Source organism: Triplophysa dalaica, chromosome 19 (assembly GCF_015846415.1).
Source record: "Triplophysa dalaica isolate WHDGS20190420 chromosome 19, ASM1584641v1, whole genome shotgun sequence".
Taxonomy (NCBI): domain Eukaryota; kingdom Metazoa; phylum Chordata; class Actinopteri; order Cypriniformes; family Nemacheilidae; genus Triplophysa; species Triplophysa dalaica.
In genome coordinates, this window is record NC_079560.1 from 12967411 (window position 1) to 12991871 (window position 24461).

At 39.8% G+C, this 24461-nt stretch overlaps 3 protein-coding genes across 3 annotated transcripts; all 3 read right to left on the bottom strand.

Annotated features, from left to right (window-relative positions):
* Nucleotides 1-7300: 7300 nt before the first annotated feature.
* LOC130408445 (olfactory receptor 52Z1P-like) lies at nt 7301-13182 on the bottom strand. Its single transcript, XM_056731979.1, has 2 exons — nt 12275-13182; nt 7301-7485 (listed from the first exon to the last, which is right to left on the bottom strand). The coding sequence occupies exons 1-2, from the start codon at nt 13180-13182 to the stop codon at nt 7437-7439; spliced, it is 957 nt and encodes a 318-aa protein (XP_056587957.1). The 3' UTR covers nt 7301-7436.
* Nucleotides 8127-10746, bottom strand: LOC130408444 (uncharacterized). The gene is made up of 2 exons (XM_056731978.1): nt 10343-10746; nt 8127-10239 (listed from the first exon to the last, which is right to left on the bottom strand). The coding sequence occupies exon 2, from the start codon at nt 9639-9641 to the stop codon at nt 8568-8570; it is 1074 nt and encodes a 357-aa protein (XP_056587956.1). The 5' UTR covers nt 9642-10239; nt 10343-10746; the 3' UTR covers nt 8127-8567.
* A 2021-nt stretch (nt 13183-15203) lies between the features above and the next one.
* LOC130408280 (olfactory receptor 1L3) lies at nt 15204-16160 on the bottom strand. The gene is made up of 2 exons (XM_056731771.1): nt 15812-16160; nt 15204-15682 (listed from the first exon to the last, which is right to left on the bottom strand). Exons 1-2 carry the CDS (start codon nt 16158-16160, stop codon nt 15204-15206), a joined length of 828 nt encoding a protein of 275 aa, XP_056587749.1.
* Between the last annotated feature and the right edge of the window lie 8301 nt (nt 16161-24461).

Below are 24461 nucleotides of genomic sequence, written 5' to 3' on the forward strand. Positions count from 1 at the left end.
ACAACTGCAGCCGAAGATGCCCCTTCTCCCCCCCAAACTCACATTCCTCTGCTGCAATCACTTCCCATCAGGACACAGCCTGGGCATCAAATGCATGCACCAAAACACTCACAATATTATCACCTCCAAACAAGACAAAACCAATCAAATTATTAAATGCAATTACGCAACTGGTTAAATGATCAAATCCTTAAAAACGCATAAACCGATAACCTGTCCCAAATTTGGTTTTGTTAGGTGGTGGTCACCCTAGTTCCCGCCAACCTCCCGTTTTGTAATTTCACCTGTGAAACCCTGTGACGCGATCGCGGGTCTCACTCCCGAAAGGGTTCATGACTGGACCAACAGGGGCCGGAGCGCTTTGTTGAATGGCCCTAGGGGGAAACAGGTGTGCTGATTGAAAACAATGTGTTTGGTGTTCAAAGACGAGACACAGTAGTTTCTCATTAGCTTAGTGACCCTTCTTTCTTGGGGAAGGCTACTTGCACTTGTAGAAAGCAGAGTGTGTGGTTTGTAAATATGCGATTGGATTGCCGTGTGGTTTTGTTTTTCCGGTTTGATTGGGAAATTATAACTATGGTATGTTAGGGTTTGAACCGGGAAGTAGAACCCAAGTGCAGGCAGACCTTACGGCAGAACAAAAACCCACGAGCGGGAAAACAAGAAAGGATTATTAACAAATTGAAACAAGGTATACTGTCTCGCTAGATTAACAAACACTTAGAACTACACTAAACTAAACTAAACTTACTAGACACGATGTTATATGAACAAGGAACATCGGTTTCTAGGAACAGTGACAAGGATGACTCACAAGACAAGATTCCTGAAACACAGTACCATCCACGAGCACAGGACAACAGACAAGAGGATCTTTTAAAGGGTAACAAACACAGGATGATTAACAAGGGCACGTGTGGGTGATGAAACACTGATGGGAAAGCTAACGAGACAAAAGGGTGGGAAACACCAACGAGACACAGAGAGACAGTGAGAGGATTTCTAAGGTCTAACCTCTCTCTCCACAAAGAACCTTAGATTATGTTATGGCTCCGCCCCAGGACCAAGAATAAACAAGACAAAATGGCGGAACCATGACAAAGGTAGGTCGTTCTTGTGCTAAAAACTGCAAAAGCATTATGCAGAGTCGTTCAGGAAAAGCCCATGGTTCTTTCACTTTCGGTTTCACCATAAATCAAACAAAAAAAGTTACGGTATGTGGTGAGGAAGGCGTGACGAGAGCCGTGAGGCGGGGCCGGTCGTGTGATGGATAGTTGGAATCAACTGTGCACACACCGGTCCGGCATACCACACGGAGGAAATCGGGAGCATAAGAGGACGAGCGACCGGACTGTTGATGAGAGAGGACTGTGCCCGGACATGTGTTAAGTTTATATTTATGTTCTTGGGGATGGCTGTCAACCGTGAGGTGGCTGCCGGCATTTTACTTCTGTGTACTTTACTTTTGGTTGTTTATTTAATTAAAACTCTATTTAAATGCTCGGCGGTTCCCGCCTCCTTCCTTCCTTTTATTGAACCTTGTTACATTGGTGCCAAAACCCACGAGGAAGGAGAGACATGCTGTTGGAGAGCCCTCGCTACTGACTCGCTGCCACTGCCCTCACATGGAGGATCCAACACCAACCGCCAGGAGGCGAATCGGGCCGTCCACCGGACGTCCAGCACCACCGCATAGCAACGCGAGGAAGAGCCTCTCGGCTGATGCTGCCGTCTCCGTTCTCTCGTCTCCGTTCTCTTGTCTCATCGGTGCCTACCCCCAGGCACTGCGGACACCGAGACTGACTCCCCGGGGGTGGAATATGTACAGTCTCTGTGGTACCCCCGGCCTGTAAGGGGCAATGGGGGTATGTGGCGAGATAGGTGTGACGAGAGCCGTGAGGCGGGGGCGGTGGCGTGATTGATAGTTGGAATCAGCTGAGTGCACACCGGTCCCACATATCTCAGAGAGGAAATCAGGAGCATAAGAGGATGAGTAACGGGACTGCTGACGAGAGAGGACCGGGCCTGGACATGTCTCAAGTTTATATTTATGTTCTGTGGCCGGCAGTTGACCGTGAGATGGCCGCCGGCATTTCACTTCCGTGTTCTTGTTTGTTTATTTGATTAAAACTTTATTTAAATGTTAGCCGGATCCAGCCTCATTCCTTCCTTTTATTGAACCTTATTACACGGTACAAATCAAAACAATAATAGCAGTGGAGTATGATCTTCTCAAGATGGTGGCGCCACTGCAATCTAGGGCGTAACATCAGCCTCACATTCTCTATAGAAAACAATGTGTTAGGTGTTTAAAGACGAGACCTTCTTTCTCATTCGCTTTATGTGACCCTTCTTTCTTGTTTTTGTTGTTGGAAGAATAGTCTCTCAACCCTGGCTGGATTTTCTGCTGAAAAGGGGGCGGAGACTAGAAAATCATTTGCACTTAAAGACATAGGCGAAGTTTTAAATTTTAAATTTATTCTTCATTTAAAATAAATGTACCAATAACAAGGCTAAACAGAGGAGACATAATAACTTATCTTAACTAATGTAGGAGAATCTGCATCTTTTTCCGATTTGTGTAATGTCCACTATCTTCTCTTCAGAGAAACTGGCAGTCAAATCGTTCTCTGCAATAGGGTGAGATCTGAAAATCTGTCCTGAGCCATTGCAGACCGGAGCAAGTTTCTGATTCTTCTGTGGATATTGATCCTTCTACGCTTCATTTATACGTTTTTTAAGGGGGATTGGCGATGCCATCGCACATTTCACTAGATCCATTTCAGCAGTCAGAAGCTGAGGGTAGATCTTAAAGCTTGCATACGTGCTTAGTAAAGGGCCGATGACATTTTTGTCACAACTGAATACAGCATCACATGCCTCGCTCAGGGCCATTACGTCAGTTGAAAATCGTCTGTCCAGTTAAGCCAGCATGTCTAAAACAGGGAGATACAACTGACATTTAAAGGTCTGTTATTCTGATTCCAGGTGCGTCTCAATTTGTGGTTGGTACTAAGTACTGAGAAAACCCAGAAGGTGTTCACAAGGTTCCTTTTCGTTTCCCACAGTTTGAGGGGAACTTTCTGCACAAACACCAACATCCAAATTGCCTCCCATGAAATCTCCCCTTTGCAAAGCTGGAGATGTGTTCTCAGGCACCTTATTGTTGAGGGTGCATCGGCCATGGTTGTAATTGCACCTTGCAGTCTTTTGTGTGTTACGTGTACAACTCTGAGAACTTCCTCAAGAAGTAATGAATCAGAGACTAGTCATGTGGTGATAAAATCCACTGGCCTCTATGGACCACTTTTCACCCTCTTCTCCCATGTCTTCCAAACAGCGAGTGATGGCAGCGTACTGAGATTTGACAGGAGAAACACATCTATATTTACAAGCCCAACGTGTTTGGCTTGGCTATACTATCGACTTTGGTTTAAGAGCCAGTGTTTTATGCATTATCAGAAACCTGCAATAGTTGCTTTGCTCTGCAAACATATGTAACCGGGGAGTACGAGAAATAAAGCACAACCCGGCAAACTATTAAATTATGGAGGTTTAATCTGACTGCTGTTTACATACAAGTTTTACAGCGGTCGATGGGAGAAAAAGGGTTTACAAGAAATAAAATGAAACCAACCAAAATGAAACAAAATACAATGAAACAAAATACAATGAAACAAAATACGGTAGTGGCTGTGCATAGAAGATAAAAACACATTTATTAGCCACTTTGCATCCATATCAAAAATCAACATCAATTATCACAAACACATTACATTATACACATTACATTTACCGTCCATATTCTTCTTACAGAGCTATTAACAAAGGCCCTTTTTTAGAAAGAAAGATTAATACAGGAGTAATAGCTTTTAACCAAAATAAACGTACATACCCAAATGCTCGCTAGCACTCACCACGAGGTTCAATCGCCACGTGCACAACCGATCCACGTAATCTATTAACATGTACCATCAAATACACATTTAGACAGAGCAATATGAACATATACGGGTCTATATAAACACAAACAAAAGGTATTTACCCGTAATTACAACTATGCCTCAAACAACAGATCGCGACGACACGCATCACACCCAGAATGTTCCACGTTTTTCTCGCGGATCCCCGCATGCGCACACAGAGTCAGCGCACCTTATCACGTGAATAGGAGAGAAATCTCTTAAAGGGCCATACACAAATTTTACAACACAACAGAAAAATTGCATTTTTACCCCCAGGCCACACTCTCCCCTGCAGAAAGTCATTGTCCTCAATGACTTAATACATATTTTTAACCTCTTTTACAGCTTCTCTAAAGAACACAGTACCAAGGCTTGTTAATACCTGTGAAAATACTTCAGGGCTAAGCGAAACTGAATTACAAACAGACATTGGTTCCTTATACGGGTTTGAATGCACACCAGCATTAGGCCGGCTGGTTCTTCTGGGTGCAGGAACTGGTCTTCCAGACACAGGTATGTCTACCTTAGGAATAACCACACACTTAGACAAGTTACCTGACTCAGAAGCTTCCTCCACCCCCTCTGAAACAGGATAAGAGCCAACAACATAAGCCTCCTCAACTGGGCTGGCCATCTCCACATCCACACCCTCAGTCTCCTCGAGGTTTGGAACTGTCACCTCTTCTAAAACAACACAATCTGGATCAGAACCCTCAGCTTCAACCTGCTCAACCTGAGACTCAGGTTGTGGAGACGAAAAGCTGTTGTCTGTTACCACTGGTTCCATATCAGACAATTCACAAGGACGCACATCAACTCTGTGAACTCTTTTACTGGGGCCCCCCTCAAGAGGCTCAACAGTGTACGTTGTACCCTGCACTTCTATGACCCGGTGTACCGTAGGAGCCCACGCATCCTGTATCTTGTTTCTGCCAACAGGTCTGTGACGCAAATACACCTTCTGGCCAACATCAACAGTAGGACAGTAAACCTTATCATTCAAGGAAGCAAGTCTCTCAAGAGCTTTTTGCTCTGCGAACTCTCTTGTTCGTTCATGAGCTTCCCTGAGTCTGTTCTGGTGAATTACTAACCAATCCTGTCGTCTATCCACAGTTTGTTCACGACCCAGAAGAGCATCTACAGGAAGACGTGGATCTACACCAAACAACAAGAAGTATGGCGAGTACCCTGTCGTCGCATGTGGGGTTACATTATATGCATAGACCAACTCAGGAAGGTACTCTGGCCAACGTCTCTTCTTTTCAGGGGGAAGAGTTCTCAACAACTCATGAAGCGTCCGGTTAAAGCGCTCACACTGAGCATTGCCTTGAGGCCGGTAAGGGGCAGTTCGCGTTTTCTTCACCCCATAAAATTTACACAACTCAGCTATCACCTCACTCTCAAAGTTCCTCCCCTGGTCTGAGTGTAACCTCTCTGGAATGCCATACTTCATGAACCACTCTCGGAGTAAAACCTTGGCTGTAGTGTCTGCCCTCTGGTCTTTGGTAGGAAAAGCCTGTGTAAACTTGGTAAACACATCAGTTACTACCAACACATTCTCACGACCATCAGAGGCCGGTTCAAGCAGTGTAAAATCTACAGCCACCACCTCTAAAGGCCTTGACGCTAGAAACGGTTTCATGGGAGGCCGAATCCTCGGCTGAGGCATCTTAGTCAAAATACACCGTTGACACCTTTTGATCCACCTCTCTACGTCCTCATACATGCCAACCCAGAAGCATCTCTGCCTCAACAGGTTAAGAGAGCGCTCAATACCCTGGTGTCCCATCTTGTCATGGACACTCTCCAGGATTCGTTCCTGCAAACAAACAGGTACAATCAGCTGCTGACACTCACCATGATGTAGATCATGTACAACCCTATAGAGCAACCCTTCGGACTCTGTAATACATTTCCTATGCTTCAAAAGGGACAGTACAGGCTTAGGCAGGCTGCGCCTTTCCTGATAAGTTGGCTTTCGGTTATTTTCCCAGAATTCTCTGAAACGACTGAGAAACGGGTCCTTCAGCTGAAACTCGCTCAACTCTGCTTTTGTATAGCCCGGGAGAGTGAACGTACCTCCACGAGTATCAGTCCCTTCTACTCTGACTCCACACTCTAAAGCACGAATCTGCCTCACTTTACAACACTGATCCCCAGCGGATAACAACGCTGAGTCCAAAAGTGTACCCTTATTTACCACATTGCAGATGGCAATACAGTCGTCATATTCTGCATCATCCGAGTTAACAGACTCCCCTGCAAATGGGTGTCTAGAGAGTGCATCGGCAGCAGCATTCTGCCGTCCGGGCCTGTACTTAACGTCAAAGTCAAAGACGGCTAACTGGGCCACCCACCGCTGCTCTATGGCACCCAGCTTCGCTGTCTTCAGATAACATAACGGATTGTTATCCGTGATGACTACAAACTTTGAGCCTAACAGATAACCACGGAACTTCTCGGAAACAGCCCATTTGAGAGCTAACAGTTCGAGCTTCATACTACTATAGTTCCGGTCATTCTTCTCTGCATGCCGCAGTCTCCTACTAGCATACGCGATAACTCTCGTACCATCGCCTTGTTGCTGACTCAAAACTGCTCCTAGACCTTCATTACTCGCATCAGTTTCCACAATAAACGGAAGGGTGAAATCGGCATAGCCCAATATTGGAGCGGATGTAAGCTTCTCCTTCATCAACTCAAAGGCTGACTGACACTCGGCAGACCACAGTGAACAAAACTCATGCTTCCTAACTGTACCCTGCTGTTTCAGGCAAAAGTTCACCAAGTCGTGAAGGGGACCTGCGATCCTGGAAAACCCCTCAATGAACTTTCTGTAGTAACTAGCGAAACCCAAAAATGATCTTAACTCCTTCACTGTACTAGGAGTTTTCCATTGGCTCACTGCCTCAACCTTTCTGGGATCCGTACCAATGCCTTGAGCAGAGATTTGATGACCCAAAAACCTGACTTCTTTCTGCAGGAAACTGCACTTCTCAAGCTTAACCTTAAGCCCGGTTTCCTTCAGCCTATGAAAAACTACCTCTAACCTCTGAAGATGGTCTTGAAAGCTAGAGGAGTAAATAAGAAGATCATCCAAGTAGACCAACATGATCTGAAAAATCAAATCTCCCATGGCAGTTTGCATAAGGCGCTGAAATGTGGCCGGCCCATTACATACCCCAAAAGGCATACGAGAGTACTCGAATATACCAAAAGGGGTAGTGAACGCAGTCTTTGGTTGGTCTTGCTCACGCACTGCTACTTGATGGTACCCGCTCGCCAAATCAATGGTCGAGAAAAACTTTGCACCTCGCAACGCATCAAAACTTTCATCTATCCGTGGTAAAGGAAAAGCGTCTCGTTTAGTCTTTGAATTCAATTTTCTGTAGTCAACACATAACCTAAGACTACCATCTGTCTTCCGGACGATTACTATGGGCGAGGCATACGCACTATTGCTCTCCTTTATCACCCCCTTCTTAAGAAGCTTGGTGATATGTTCTCTGACCTCACAATACTGTGTGGGTGGAAGGCGTCGATATGGCTGCGAAACCGGAACATCATCTACCAGATGGATCTCGTGCTGCACTTTATCAGAGAATCCAAGATCCTCGTCAGCCAATGCAAACACATCGACAAACCTAGAGAGCAAAGCTTTTAGCTCCGCTTGTTGCTCAGCAGTACCACCTAGATTCAGCTTGTCAAAGAAAGTCGGCATGCCATTCGCCAACGCCTGTCTCTCTTCTGTTTCGACAGTTACCTCCTCCACTCCAGCTGAAATTCTCTGAAACTTAACTTCACCACAAGCGTTTGGATTTACCTGAACAGGGCAAAACGTACCCAGCCGGGCACGAGGCTGCAACCACACATCTTCTGTGGAGAAATTAACAACTGTAACAGGCAACACGGGTTTTACGTTGGACACAAGGGACGGTACCAAGATCAAACCCTCAGGTAAAGAAGAATTTCCAGATTCTAACAGCCAACTGGAAGAACCCTCAGGTAAAGAAGAATTAATTCCTCGAATCATTACTGTGGAGACCGATAAAGCAGGTATATGCACAGTTTCTTTTCCAGCTACTCGTGCAACACTTCGTTTTTCAAGTCGACTGGCACTCTGCACCTGCTGAAAGACCTCTCTCCAGTCAGACCGTAGCTCTCCACCTAGAGTGGTATCAAATTCAGCATGAACCAACTGCCTACATCGGTCTATGATATTCATGCCAATGAGTGCAGGAACAGCAGATGAACTCTGTGCATCTCTGACTACTAAAAACCCACACTCCGACAGGGTTATACCCATCGTCTCAACTTGAAGCTCGAGATATCCAAGGTAAGGGATATCTAACCCATTTGCAGCGGTAATTTTTAGCCAACCGGATGTAGAAAGCAGTTCTTCGTCTTCACCTGCTAAATGCTCTTTGAAGAACTGTTCTGAAATCGTACTGACCTGACTTCCAGTATCAAGCAAACATGAAACATCTACTCCGCAAATCTTCAAGTCAACTACAGGACACCTCCCCACAGCATTTTGGAGTAAACGGTCACGATCAGAGTTAAATTGAGTCGAGCCAATAGTCCGCCCTCGCATCGCCTGGCTCACAGCGACCGAGGGTGCGCATTTCCCTGAGGCGTGGAGGATACAGAATCCTCCCTGACTGTCTGTTTGAGCTTTCTCACGCAGTTTTTGGCTATGTGCCCCACCTCATTACACTTGAAGCAGATGGGCTGGCCATCATCTGCAAATCTGGGCTGCATTTTAGCCTTGGGGCGACTCACCACTTCAGCATTAGTACAATGAAGCGTCAATTTCTGAATTGCTTGAGTTAGTTCACCTATGGCCTTCCCTTGCTCGGCTACTACCTTTAAGACTTCTTCAAGCGTGACAGAGCTTTTCTCAATAGCCTCACAGCGGGCTTCTGCAGACTCAGAGGTTACATGATGATGAAGAGCTGCTCTGCTAACACGCAATTTGGGGTCTTCGAGAGACCACATGATTGCTTCGTCTCGTACCTCAATCAAGGTTGCTTGGGGCTTATCCCTCACAAATTTACGAAGTTCCCTTCTAAGAGATGCATCTTTAACCCCCTCTACAAACTGATCTCTAATGGCAGAATTCACATTTGCAATGGCATCTGGGGACTGCTTCACGACTGAGTTCAAGATCTGTGACAAAGAGTGAGAGTACATACGCAGGTCTTCACCTTCTAATTGCTTACGAGTATAGAAACTCTGCAGTAGCTGTGCAAGACTACGCTTCTCCCCAAAAGCATCTCTGAGGTAAGTAAAAAGATCCTCTGTTCCCTGAGGTTGAGCCCCCCTTCTTAACCTAACCTCCTCCAAAGCGGCACCCTTTAACAAAGAAAGAACGAAGTCTGCTTGATCTTCAGGAGTCTGGTTTCTAACAAGCAACACTCTTTCTACCTCTTCAATGAACTCATCCACATTTCTACCGTCTTTGCTGAATTCCCCACTAAAAGACTGAATGTGTCTTTCCCTCGGCACGTAGATATAGGACCTACTGGGCTCTCGATTTAGGCCCGCTATCGCTGCTACGGTTTCAGCATGTTTTCTACTCAATTCTTGGATTTGTTCATGAACATCATACTCATCAGGATTTACATTAGCAGAAGTACCCGGTAAGGCGGAATCTTCATTGCTAGACTGTGACATGTTGCTGAACACAATTACAAAAGTCCACAAATACAATGTCCTTTAGATTGTTTGTCCTTGTTCAGTTCAAAGGATATTCCATCAAGAAATGTCTGCAACACTGGATCCTCTTCATGCAGTACAGACGCAACAGGCCTCTAGCCGATAGCACACTCCTGAGCTCAGTCACAGACAAACGATATCCCTGCTCTCGTCCAGCGATCCACTCCCTTGGTCAGAAAACACCCAGCCGATGTCTTCACACTGGACACTCACAGCACAGGAAATTGCTCCCCTCTGCGTCTATAAATATCTGCAACTCACCACCACCGTATTTTAACCAAAAAAAAAATGTATAAAACGCCCAAGAGCTCCCAACAGTCAGATACCCCACTCCTGGTACCAAATGTAACCGGGGAGTACGAGAAATAAAGCACAACCCGGCAAACTATTAAATTATGGAGGTTTAATCTGACTGCTGTTTACATACAAGTTTTACAGCGGTCGATGGGAGAAAAAGGGTTTACAAGAAATAAAATGAAACCAACCAAAATGAAACAAAATACAATGAAACAAAATACAATGAAACAAAATACAATGAAACAAAATACGGTAGTGGCTGTGCATAGAAGATAAAAACACATTTATTAGCCACTTTGCATCCATATCAAAAATCAACATCAATTATCACAAACACATTACATTATACACATTACATTTACCGTCCATATTCTTCTTACAGAGCTATTAACAAAGGCCCTTTTTTAGAAAGAAAGATTAATACAGGAGTAATAGCTTTTAACCAAAATAAACGTACATACCCAAATGCTCGCTAGCACTCACCACGAGGTTCAATCGCCACGTGCACAACCGATCCACGTAATCTATTAACATGTACCATCAAATACACATTTAGACAGAGCAATATGAACATATACGGGTCTATATAAACACAAACAAAAGGTATTTACCCGTAATTACAACTATGCCTCAAACAACAGATCGCGACGACACGCATCACACCCAGAATGTTCCACGTTTTTCTCGCGGATCCCCGCATGCGCACACAGAGTCAGCGCACCTTATCACGTGAATAGGAGAGAAATCTCTTAAAGGGCCATACACAAATTTTACAACACAACAGAAAAATTGCATTTTTACCCCCAGGCCACACATAGACTATAGTTTGTCAATCACGTTTAGAGATATTTTAATGTCTCTGTTCTCTGTGCATGATTCAACGAGGACAAGATTAAGTTTATGCGCCATGCAATGCACATACACAGCGAAGGAGAATTCCTCTTTGATTTGTTGCTGAACACCTCTCAAGTGTCCGTCTTTACAGGGTCTCTTTCATATGCTTGTGCAATTATGGGAATGTCCGTCAGCCCACATGACTGCAATCCTTCTTCAATTACCAGAAACCATCCCTGCAGCATCACGAGAATTGGAACAGTCAACAAAGCAAATAAATCATTCCTTTACATGATACCCCTCTGTGTATCTAATCCAAACAGTTTATCAGTCTTGTGTACTTTCTTGGATATTTCTTCACGAACGAGCTCTGCACACAATGCAATAATTTCATTCTGAAAATCTCGGCTTGTGCAGTTAAAATATATGGACTGCATGGATGATTGAAATCAGGGTCGTATTTTGAGAAAAAAATGCATATGCTCAAATAATTCCCCTTTGTTTCTGCAACAGCATTTTCACGGTGTCCACGGAAAGGCAGACCTAGTTTGGATGGCAATTTTAAAATATTAACAGATTTTCAGAAGTACTGTCTGTTTTTACTGTGCTTTGATGGGTGTGAAGATCCTTCGAAAATAGAATGTTTCTGGTTACGCAGGTAAATCCCTGAAAAGGGAACATGGTGCTGCGTGTTGTTGGCATGATTTATTCATGCCTGCAAGTCTTGTTTAAGAAATATACCTGATGATGTTTAATGCAGGTTTCTTTTATGGTTCATGTGGCTTGCATGGCCTGACTTTAACATTGCTCACAAGCTTAGTATGCATAAAAGAACATTTCCCCTTCGCTTTGAGCAGAACACAGCGATACCCTGGGTAGAATATGACTTTGTTGAGGGGATGTCGCCAATGACCTTTCTAGGGTGTTTTCACCAAATCAACAAAGCGTGTGTTACATAGTAAAATAGATACATAGTTAGTATTGTGATCATAAAAGGTTTTTTTTCTGAAGTCCCCCTTTAAATTAATGTTTGCTTTGGTAAACATGGACCCCATTCAATACAATGTGTTTTCTTGAAAAATAAGGATATTCCAATTGTTAGGGTTGTTGGTGAGTTTTGTCCCAAATGGGATTTAGGTTTGGTCCACAATAAATGAAAATAGAAATGTTGAATGTTACAATTTTTAACACAGGTGGACACAGTCACTATCTGCATTACGTTTATTGCATCTGCATTAACTTGTAATACATCTTATTTGCCCTATACATAAAATATACTCTGTACATATTGATCTCAGGTTGTTATGTATTGACATACACATTTTATTGTCACATACCTTATTATGCATCATTTAGACAGCAAAAATATGCACCTTCTTTTTAAGACATGATTCACCAAAATTAATTATATAACACCGTAAATAAACATAAATCAAATAGAATTAATTTTAGTAAAACGTTTAAAAATCTTTTGTCTTATTTCCTTGGATTGTAAGCCATATATTATTGGATTTAAGCTACAAGGTATAATATAGAAAAGTAAAGTTGATATTTGTCTACCTTCCAGGTTTTCTGGGAAACGATGGAGGATAATTGGCAAGAATCCACATATCAGCATGATTAAATAAACTGTCAAATGAGTGCTGCAGGTTTTTATGGCCTTGCTGTTTGTTGCTTTGTTTTTGCTTTTTATGCATATCATTGCAATCCTGACATATGTCACAAATACACTTCCCATCGAAGAGGTAAGTAAAACCACAGTAAAAGTTAATCCATACACATTATTGATCACCACACTTTCACAGGACAGTTTAAACAGTGAGGGATTGTCACAAATGTGGTTTTGTATGACTGATCTGCAGTGAGACAGACGTGCAGTCAGACCGATCAGAATCCCCACCATCACAAAAGAAAAACCCCAGGCTCCTGTAGATAATTTGACAACCATTTTACTGGTCATTATTGATGTGTATCGCAATGGATTACATATGGCCACATATCTGTCAAAGGCCATGATCATGAGAATAGTGTGGGCGTTTGTTCCATACAAATGTGTAAAAAAAGCCTGGGAAACACAGTCCATATAGGTGATGTAGCGTCCAGAGGGATCTGTTAAAATATCCTTCAGTATGCGTGGTATAACAGTACTTGCCCCCATCATATCATTTATTGGTAACTGGCAGAACAGAATGTACATGGGCTCATGTAAACTTTTTTCTGTCGAGATCTGATTCAAAATCCCAATGTTAAATACCATTATAAATATGTAAGCAATCAAAAGAAAGATAAACGCAAGATGGTTTGACTGAGGTGGAATCTTCATTCCCTCCACTAAGAGTAGACTGTATCTGAATGTTGTGTTGTCCATCTGTGACCCTAAAGAAAACACACATAGAGAGTCACAACATTATCATGCACATACATGGACACTAAAGCAATGGCATTATTTAAAAAGTATTGCATGAATATTTCTAAGCGATAAGCTTGAAAGTAGCAAAACTTAATCTACTTCTATTCACAGATTTTACAAATGATATAACAGGATATTAAACACATTACTCTGTTTGATTATCTTTTTAATGCCTTTTAATTGTATATGTTTATGTGTGGTTTTTGCTTTATAGAACAAACGTTTTCTATGCTCTCAAAATAGATAAAAAATCCATTAGAGAACAGTTTATTTAATATTATTTCATATTAAAGTATATAATAATTACTACTGGAATACTTACCAAAGATAAGGATGAATAACTGGCACAGCAAGAGATACTAAAGTGACTTCACCTAACATGTAGGACTAGTTCCTCACTGTTGCATCCCCTTCTACTCTGTATTAGTGAATACTCATGAACACAGTTTGAGTTCAGTGAACAAGGCGTTTATGTTTATCTCATAATCACAGAAATCTTGTCGTCATACCCCATGAGTCTTAATGTGATTTGAGTATTCCTCTGTTACTTTATTCATTCTTGAATGGGCTTGCATAGGGCTTGGAGGAGGGGTCATCCACTGGACATTTTACCCTCTGGGACTCTTCGGTCATTTTTGACCGTTTACAAACCGCAACTGAGAGAAGGAGATTACAATTGAATAGTTTTGTCATATTAGCTCTGTTAACTTACAAAACAATTATGGACATGATTCGTATATGTTAAAGGGTCACAAAGGAATAGTCAGACGTGGCTCCATCGCGGTCAAAAATGATCGACAATCATTGAATGGAAAATATGAAAAAATATGAAAACTCAGAGAATCTTATAAGATGGCACTTGGATTTTAACGGCCTTGTTTCTCTTTTAACATGAAATAATGCATTATTTGAAGCATTATATTTAATTTTTTTTTTTACAAAATTGTAAAAAATGTAATGTAAATGTTTTATTGTTCTCAATGGGGAGAAAAATTGATAATAATTGTAGCATAAATATTACAAAGTTACAAATGACAGTCTGTTGACAGACTACCCGACATAATTATGCATATAATAATTCCAGAATAATTTGTAAACTAAAATGTTTATATGATTGGTAAAAAAAGTTAGATAATTTTGTGTTTAAATGATCAAGGCAAAATAATAAATTCTATATTTTTTTAATATATATGTCCTCCTTAATTTTGTGGTTTTAATGTGTGCAATTAATACAATTAAATAAAAACTATTTCAGAAAGTTTTTAAAGTAATTTTCGTTACCGGCCAAGTTTTCAGTATGGGTTTCAGAACAATTTTCATTTCGGTGCATCTCTAGTAGTTATTTCCCTAATATGGCAGCCAATTGGGGATGAGATCTGTTTGGTGAATGACATTCTTCCAAATATCTCTCTTTGTGTTTAGCAGAACAAAGAAGGTAATACAGGTTTGGAACAATCTGCCAGGGTGTAAATCATGACAGAATTTTCATTTTTGGGGGAACTATCCCTTATTAGAGCCTTTAAACATGCAAAATATATACTATAAAAATGCATGCTTATTAAAGCTTGATAAACTAAACTTTACTCTGTACACCGTAGTAGGCTTTATGAGACAAGTTTTTATTGCTCTTATGCGTTTCATTGTCCTAATGTTTGACGCAATTGCTTCCCTTGTTTACCCAACTTGGAAGTCGTTTTGGATAAATGCTGTAAATGTATGTAAATCTAAAACATAGAAAGACTACTTTTTCTCTCAAGTTTATTCTTTGGATATAACTAATATTGCATACAGTTCACATTCACAGTACAGGTCAGTTAAAGTATTAACATACAACTGACCAGAAACGCACCCGACATTTTAACAGATAATACACTACCAGCATTTTGTTGCTTTTATCTGACGACAGTAAAAGAGCAAATATTACATTTTCTAAATTTCATGACACACACTTTTCTTAAGCAAGTTTTTCTTTGCAGAATTCATTGTGAGAATATCTTTCCCTGACCTGTTTTCTTTAAGCGCAGTACCTGTGTGAGAGCATGTCTGAGCTCAGTGCACTGCAGACCATATATAACAGGGTTTAAGATGCTTGGAACAATATAGAACAATAGAGAAAACATTTTCCTGTAATCTGAATAAGCAGGAAAGCGATGTAGGAGTATAACAACTATGCCAGATAAAAACATTATCAAATACACAATCAAGTGAGTGCTGCAGGTTTTCAGTGCCCGGCTGTTCAGAGATTTGCTTTTTGATCTCAAGCAGACGACAGTTATCTTAATGTATGTGAGTGTGATGCTTCCTAAGGAGAAGACTAACAGCAGTACTGTATACGTTAACCCATACACATTATTGATTGTCACATCATCGCAAGATAACTTGAACAAAGACGCATTATCACAGAAAGGATTTGGTATGAAAGTTCTGCAGCGGTTGAGTCTGTAAGTGAGTCCCAACAAAATAAAAACGAAAAAAAGCGGCAACCCCCAGGCCGAAACTGATAGCGCGATCACCGATTTATTGCTCATTATTGTCGTGTAGCGGAGTGGATTGCATATGGCCACGTATCTGTCAAAAGCCATCGTCATCAATATGGTATGGGAGGTGGCGCCAAACATTTGCACACCGAACGCTTGAATGCCGCACTCTGGATAACTGATGGTGCGTTGAGACGGCTCTCTTAAAATGTCCAACAAGAGTCTGGGCATCGTGATAGTATTACCAAAAATGTCATTAAACGTTAAGTTACAGAAAAGCAGATACATGGGTTCGTGAAGATTTCGATGTCCTGCTATTACCATAATTATTCCACAGTTCATCACAATTAGTATCACATAGAAAATAAGTAGCAATACAAAAGCAGGGTTCACAAACTGCTCAGACACCTTCAGTCCTTCTAATTGCAAAATGTCGCTGTTGTACGTCAGGTTTTCCATTGTAAAGCTTTGAACAGGACAGTTGAAAAGCACTCCCTTCTGAGAGGATAAGATGGCGAGCACAGATGTCCTGAAATGTTTCTCGAGAGAAGATCTCCTAAATGTAGCAGATGTCTTCAGAAAACAGCAAATGGAAAAAAGGATAAAACCAAAAGCACAGCTTTTATCTTGCATGTATTGGAACAAAATATAAAAGTGGATAAACAATCTAAAGTGTGATAGTTGTAATGCAGATGTGCTCTATTTAACAGAGTGCCCAGCTGCAGAGTTTGTGACCGTGTCTATGTCACACCTACCTACGTCAGACAAAAAAAAAAATGACGAATTATATGGTCAATTGTTTGTTCATTATAATAATTTAATATGTTTTAAACCATGTCGATTAAACTTTGGGATAACACAGATGTTACTATGGAAATTATGATGTGAATCAAAAAAGTGAAACGAATCATAACAAATTTACTTTGCCTAGAATTATCCATAATGCATGTTATAGCTTCTAATGCCTATTTAAGATTACACGATTTGTTTGTCTATTACAATAGTCACTCCGTCTTAAACTGTGGGCTGGAGAAAATCAAACATGCTAGTCCTTCTGTCACAACGATGTTGGTTGCATACTGTCCTCCAACTGGACATACAACTAGAAAAGTTGTTCCTATCTCAAATACGATGCCGTGGACCATTCACTGAATGAGCACCTGTACCGACCGCAAAAGCAGAAGCTTTTGTCTACCATTATTTTAAAAAGATGTATCGTGCTATAATTGTGCAATGAAAACAAGTATTGGATTGTGATTTTTAATTTAAAAATCACTTTGGAAAGGTTATGTGTGACGGAGATTTAAAATGATTTAAACATCCCTGATATGCAAACAAACTGACCATTTTAAACAATAATCTTGGACAAAGACATATATCGTGTTATTGAATATCAAATAACTTTTGAACAGACTTCTTTCTCCACACTCATAAACACTAGGTCACAGCTTCCGCTTACATCACACATGACCTTTCCAACATGATAACATAGTACGTGAAGTCATGGACACACTAGGCACTCCGTGGAAGTGCAAGCCATATATTTATATTTAAAGGGGTCATATGACACGACTATACGAATATTATCGTTTGTTTTGGATGTAGTGCAATGTGTATAAACGATTTAAGGTTCGAAAACACTATATTTTCCACATACCGTGCATGTTTGTATCTCCTCTCAGGTCCCCCTCTCTGAAACGCGCAGATTTTTAACAAAGCTCATCGCTCTGAAAAGCGAGGTGTGCTTTAATTGGCCAGTTAACCATTGACTTGTGATCGGTCCAATACTGCAGGCGTGTGATGGAAATGTAACACCTCTTACCATATTTGAAACATCAGGTTCCAAAGCAATTGTACTGACTGGTAGGCCCACCTTACTTGCGTATACATCTGGGCGATCTTAGTCAAATCATACCACGAACTGACGTAGATTTGTGGGGGTGTGGTTACACGACGCATTTCAGATAGAACGCATATTTTGTTCCGAAACTTACATTTTTGCAATTTTACGTGTCTAATACATGCATGGAAAGATATTTGCTCAACACTTTGATTTGGTTATAAACGCGCAGTTGGTTGTTCTTTGTTCAAACGTTTGTGTTGTGTCAAAACCTGAAACAAGTTGGATCAGTGTTTTTTACGTTGTTGGGGTTTATCAAAACATTTAAACATACACTTTCATGTCGTGATTCTGTTCCATAATAAGACCAGGAATTCCATTATTTGTGTCATTGAGTTCCTGTGTTGTTGTTATATGTGAAGTGTTAGTCTAGTCTTGTTCCTGTTTTTTGGAAAGTGTTATTATGTTACCCCCTTGTGGGTCTTTTTTTAATAATTATATTTTATTAAATGTCTTGTTAAACCCGCTGTATGCGTCTGGGTCATCTGTCCTTGTCCTCACCACCCACATTCATGACACTTTCAGACTTAAATATCTTTGCAATCCTTATCACCATGTCGACTTCTTCACCTTGGTCAGTAAATATGACTGAAATTAAATGAATGATCAAATTCTTATAGAAAAATAAAACATTTTTAGATATGTTAATCTGACAGATGTTTTCATTGTTTGTGGTAAATCAACATTTTAGGAAATTGTTATGGGTTTTGTAAAGTGAAAATATGGACACTATAATGGACGGCAGGACTTAAATTTACAGTTTTTCCCAAAAAATTCATAATTTACTCACCTTTTTGTCATTTCAAACCTGTATGACTTTTTTTCTTGTTCAGCACACAAAAGAAGTTATTCTGAAGAATGTTGGTAACAGAAAACCATTGGAACTCATTGACATTGATAATGAAAAGCCAACAACCTGTCCTGATGTCCACTACACAATAAAAATGTTTTTCAGTTGTTTATTCAGCTTCAAATGATGTAATGAAAATAAAAATTAAAACTTTCACAAACTTTCTGATTCCCAGGAGGATATATTGAGCTATATACTGGAGCTAAAAGAAACATTTCAGTTAAGTGACCCTAACCCAAAGTAGTGACCAATTTGATTGATGTACAGTGCATTTTTCAGTGTTTGTTCTCTGGATATTAAACCCATCTGTACCACATTTGCGGTGCTAATGCAGTGCTCTAACAAAAACATCAATTGCTAATAGCAGAGCGATTATCGTTTCTATTTTCACTTTGCAGAACCACTCTGCTTTGCCTTTTTAGCAACAAAACAAAATACTTTTGTTCATGTGGTCAGTCGTAATGCCTTTAGGTAAGGATATATAAAAATCCATTCTTAGTATTGTGATATCATGTGTGTCCTTCAGTGACTGCTGCTATGGTCAAACCCAAATGAGCAGTTATTAGCGTAACACTGGGGCATTTCTAATGACCTCTGTGTATACCTCACAACACCAATGGCCATAATTCAATTACTGTTTGACTTCTATTATTGTCCAAGGAGACAGAATTCTTCATGGTTAAAAGTGAAAATGTGCTTTATTTCTAATATAGTTTTCTCATCTGACCTCTGACAACTTTAAACGTCTTTTGTTGGTAACATATTGTAGTCTTCTGTTGATTCGATCTCATCAAATACTCGTTTAAACAAGTTGATTTAGATGTTAGATTTTTTGTGTATGTCTGTTTCTATAATGTTAGTATATTTGATAGACTGAAAATGATACTGCTTTTGATATGGCAGACTTTAATATTACATAATATTGACAGGCCTGTAAGTGTTGCACTGAGCTGTTTTGAACAATAAAGAATAATAAATTATCCCATTATGAATTAGAGCCTTGAGGGGTCTAAAGCGTCGCGGGACTTCATTATCAGCTTTTCTCATTAGCAGATGTATGAGATAAACATTTAATAGTGTGTCAAATAGCTCCCATAGGATTAATTATTATTTGACACATTCGAGTGTCCCAATAAACAACCTGTTTTAGCATTCATTAATGACAATGGAACAGTTTCCCTGTCCCTATGAGACGGTATTAACACATGTGACTAATTACACATTATTATCGCCGGCAATGTGTTGTGTTATTTGCACAACAGCAATTGGTTTGGGATGTAATAATCCTGAAGGTGTTCTGGATACATTGCATCAACATTGTTTACAACATTAAGTGACCCTTGGAACGGCAAACATCTAATAGTCTGCGGGGAGGACAGCTGTCAGATCATATTACCAAAGGAGTTTGAACTAGGCTTCATTTGAGTCAATAACAATAATGGGAATTTTCAGCCCTTGGGTGTCTAGTTTAAAGTTGCAATGTTTAATTTATGGCCTTTCACACATTAATAATTTTGGTAATCCAAAGAATCATCTGAACAGTTCATGAGCACAACTAAAACTTTAGTTGCATATATGAACAATTAATTCACCCAAAAATAAAAGTTCTGACATTTTTTACTCACTCTTATATCATTTAAAATCTATATTTGTTTCTTTATCTCTGTGGTTATCTCTGTGGTTTTGTGTCCATGCAATGGAAGTCAATGTTGTTTGGTTAACAACATTCCTTAAAATATCTTCTTTTGTCTTTTGCAGAAGAAAAAAAGTCATACAAGTTTGGAATGACATGAGGGGGAATCAATAATGAAAGAATTTTCATTTTTGGGTGAGCTGTCACTTTAAGTAGAGCCCTATCTGTTGTATTCCTAGAAAGTTCCCTGGTTGTCACAAGGAAGTGTGAATCTCTGTACTTTGTACTTTTCCTCATAATTCCCAGAATGTTTTGCCAATGTAATGCCAATGCCAACTAAATAAAACAATAAATAGACAATGTCACACCTAGGAAATGCTGTGTTGTTTCAACCCATGGTTGAGTATAGACAAACTGAGCTGCTGGTTTAAAATAACCTGGAAAATCTCCATATTTGAGCCAACCATAGGTTTAAACAACCAAACCAACCATTGTGTCTTAAAGCAAACAAGCCCATGTCCATTTAAACTTAAAAGTTGGGGGTGTCCAAATGTACCCAACCTTGGTTTGAAATATATCAGTACTTTTTTCTAGTGTCGCCTAAAGGAAAGTGATGTGAATAGATCTACTACTGTAAATGAATGCATCCTCCTCATGTTCCTCTTTCCTCTAAATGTTTAAATGTGTCTCGGTCACCTGAGTTTAAATATAACAGCAAATGTTGCATTATGGCACTACACAAGTGCACAGTGGTGTAAACTTTAGGCCTTCATTTCTATGAATGCAAGCTTTATTTTGAGCCAGGCCTGTGAAGTGAAGCTGTACAGCATTGCTGCCCATCATCACAATTCTGTGTGCATCAGCTGAGTTTCCAGCCAAGGCAGCATAACAATGGGCTGAATGAGAACAACAGAGCCCTTATAGCAACACACATCATGTCACATTAAACCCATTCATATAAAAGGGATAGTTCACTTAAAATTGACAATTTTGTTATCCTTTCTTAATCCTCATGTCAAAACCTGTATATTGCTCTTTCTTTAGTGGAGCATAAGAAAGATATGTTGTGAAAGGTCTCGTGTTTTGAGTCTGTAGATTGAATGTCAATGGGATCCAACGTTAATCAATATCTTCTGTCTTCTGCAGAAGAAAGTCATATAGGTTTCTAATGACATGAGGGGAAATAAATGATGAAAGAATTGTCATTTAGTGTGAGCTGTCGCTTTTAGTCCCTTTTACTGGATCTTTATGCAGTTATATACACAACTGATAAATAGCATATACATCCATCATGTTCAGCATTTTTTTAACTTTAGTTTCCCAACACAATGCACCGTTTTAGTGTTTGGCAACTTTTATATGTATATTTATATCCGTATAAATATATTGTGAACACAAACATTTGAATATATATACATTTGTTAAAAGCTGCTTAAACTCAGTGAATTTGGACCTGCAGGCTGCCTTGATGTACTACAGTATGTAATTTATATGAGATGTTAAGAATAGTCTTCTAAATGTACCCTTTGTATGTTGTGATTATGAATGAAGTGATGATTATATATTGGCCAGAACTACAGTAACAGTGATTTATCATTCTGCCCAGCTTACACCACACACATATAGGTTTTTATTAGTTTTTGTTCAATTTATATACACATTTTCATATGTATCATGTTTTATACATTCACATTTAATGTTGAATGTATAGACTGATCTTTTTGTCCTGTTACTGTTATTCTTTTACATTCTGGTTGTCAAGACTTCATGGCTTGTTTGTTACACATCTCTTAGTTAACTGTTGTCTTGGAAGGAGCTGATGCTGCCGGGTGATACACAATCATCCTCAAGTGTTGCATCATGTTGCTGATGATGTCCTAGTAATTTTCTACTGCTGCCAGTGTAGGTCTTGGTATTTTACAACATTTCAAATCCCAAAAATATACTTTTATAAAACGTTACTTTTATTAAAATACACAATGTTAAAGTGTGTATCTTTATTGCTTGGTGCTGTGAATATCACACTTTGATAATTTCCCACTGTCTGACTTGATTTGATCTCTTCTGGAGAAATTATAATCCCGGGCTAACATGTTTATCATGTGTTCAGCACAGAAATAAAAACATATCAGGGTTCATGCATTATTTGTTTAATTTATCTATTTGTGTAGATCTAAATCCAAGGGTTCACATTTTCATACTGTGTATTGTGACACAAATCAATTGACCGGATCCGGCTGTTTGTTAGTTCCTATTCCTGCCTGCGTATTTCTGACTGTAAATAGATGACAGTAATTCTAATAGTTCACATTATTTCATAGTTTAAAGTTACATTTGTATGAACACATGATAAAATATAAAGTGATTTCAGAACTTTGACCTTGTGTTTCGCACATCAGGGGTGATTCTGTGGTCAGTGTTTATCTCTGTTCATGTAGAAAAAGAAGTCGTTCTCATGTTGACGGGGGCATTAGATAGACTGTAGTATGTATATTTATTACATAAAAATAAAAGGTTTGTGGATTTTAAGTTTAAAAAAGGATAAAAGTCAGGCAGGAGCTAGGACCTTTGTTAAAGGTGTCATGATTCTGCCGCATCATGTCATGAGATGTTATCTTTTTCCTGTGTCCTGTTATATCCTTGTTCTTTTTTTACCCCCTCGTGCGTTTTTGTTTTGTCTTTGCTTTATTTTATTATTAAAGTCTTGTCCCGTACCCGTTGTCTGCACCTGGGTCCTCTGTCCTTGCACCTCACCTGTTTCATGAAAAAAGGGTCATATGGCACGAATCCGTGCTTTTCTGTGTGTTTTAAATTGCCCATGCATGTATTAGACACGTAAAATTACTAAAGTTAAATTGTCGGAACAAAAGATGGATTCTATCTTAAAGTAAATGCGAACCCAGACCTGCTTGAAACGCCTCGTGTAACCACATCCCGGTGAATGTACGTCACTTCGTAACATGATTTACCAAGACCGCCCAAATCTAAATGCAAGTGTGGTGGGAGTACTTGTAAATCTCAGTGTATCCGCCGCAGCCATGTCACGGAGATGCTATGTGTTTCGTTGCGAAAAAGAAAGACTCTTTGTTTGCCCTGCCAAAAGATGAGACAACTAAAAACAAATGGTTACATTTTATTTACAACACTGTTCTAGAAAAGTACAATCCGAATGTTCTAGTTTGTCCAACAATTGTTTCACGAACGTGGGAGAGAGATTATGACCTGCTATGCGCGAAAGCTTTGGTTAAAAAGTGGGGACATTCCAACCATTAAAACTTTGCTGGTGCTTCAGATTAACAGCATGTAAGTACATTTTCATTGTAAAATACTTTGTTAAGGACTTACGCAAGTTAAATTTGTGATCTGCAAATGCAGACACGTGCGCTACGTGACAAAAGACTACCTCAATCTTAATCTGTAATAATATTCCAACTAGAGGCAATAATGTCGTGTTTATAATTTCTTATTTTTTGGGGGTTTATTGTCTTTTTTGAGTCATGCGAGACGTGGCGAAACACTGGTTGATCAACAAGGGCCAAAGCGCTCGCATCATTTATTATGTTACCATTCCCTGCTGTAATGCGAGCTTGTTTCACACAAAATCTTAATGATGTATATGGTTGGTTGTTTATAGTCTTTATAACGTTGTATATAAAAGGTAAAACAACTAGCTATAGTTTTTAACTATTAAACATAATTTTTTTTAATAAAACCTTACCAATCCTTTACATCCTGCTCAAGTAACAAGAAACAATAAGACTGGAGCCTGGGCAAAAAAAAAGACCAGGAGGGTTAACCAGTCCGCTTAAAAAGCAGAGTGTAAATTAAATCCAAGGGAAACGATAATCAAAATGGGAAATGGTAATCCAAAAGATTAATTCAAACGACAAGATAAAATAATCAGAATCAGGGAACACTAGTTGACAGGGCTAGGGTAATGGACGAGACCCAGGAATGGTCCAACTAAAGCAACGATTGCACAAAGATGTAGAGAAAAACTTAAAAAGCACCAGGTGAAAACACTTAGACTTACTGAATAATAGGTGGCAGCTAGCAAGGCACATTGACACCGAGACAGTTAGCACGGGAATCTATCAAACCATACCCACATGCTCGGGACATTCACACTAACAACAGATCTAACAAAACAGACATGTGTTAACCCCTGAGGGGTATTGCACAAAAGTAGAATAAAGAAATCCAGGATAATTGAGCAAGCGCGGCTTGACCTAGTCTGCTCGACGTTTCCTGGCTTAATTGGTTGCACATTTGCTAAACCAGGATGATAACGCGAAGCTAGGTCAAGCCAGGTGTAGATAGCTGGCATGAGTGCATGTTCACAGCATTCTTAAATAGACCCCGTGATCGCTCACAGAA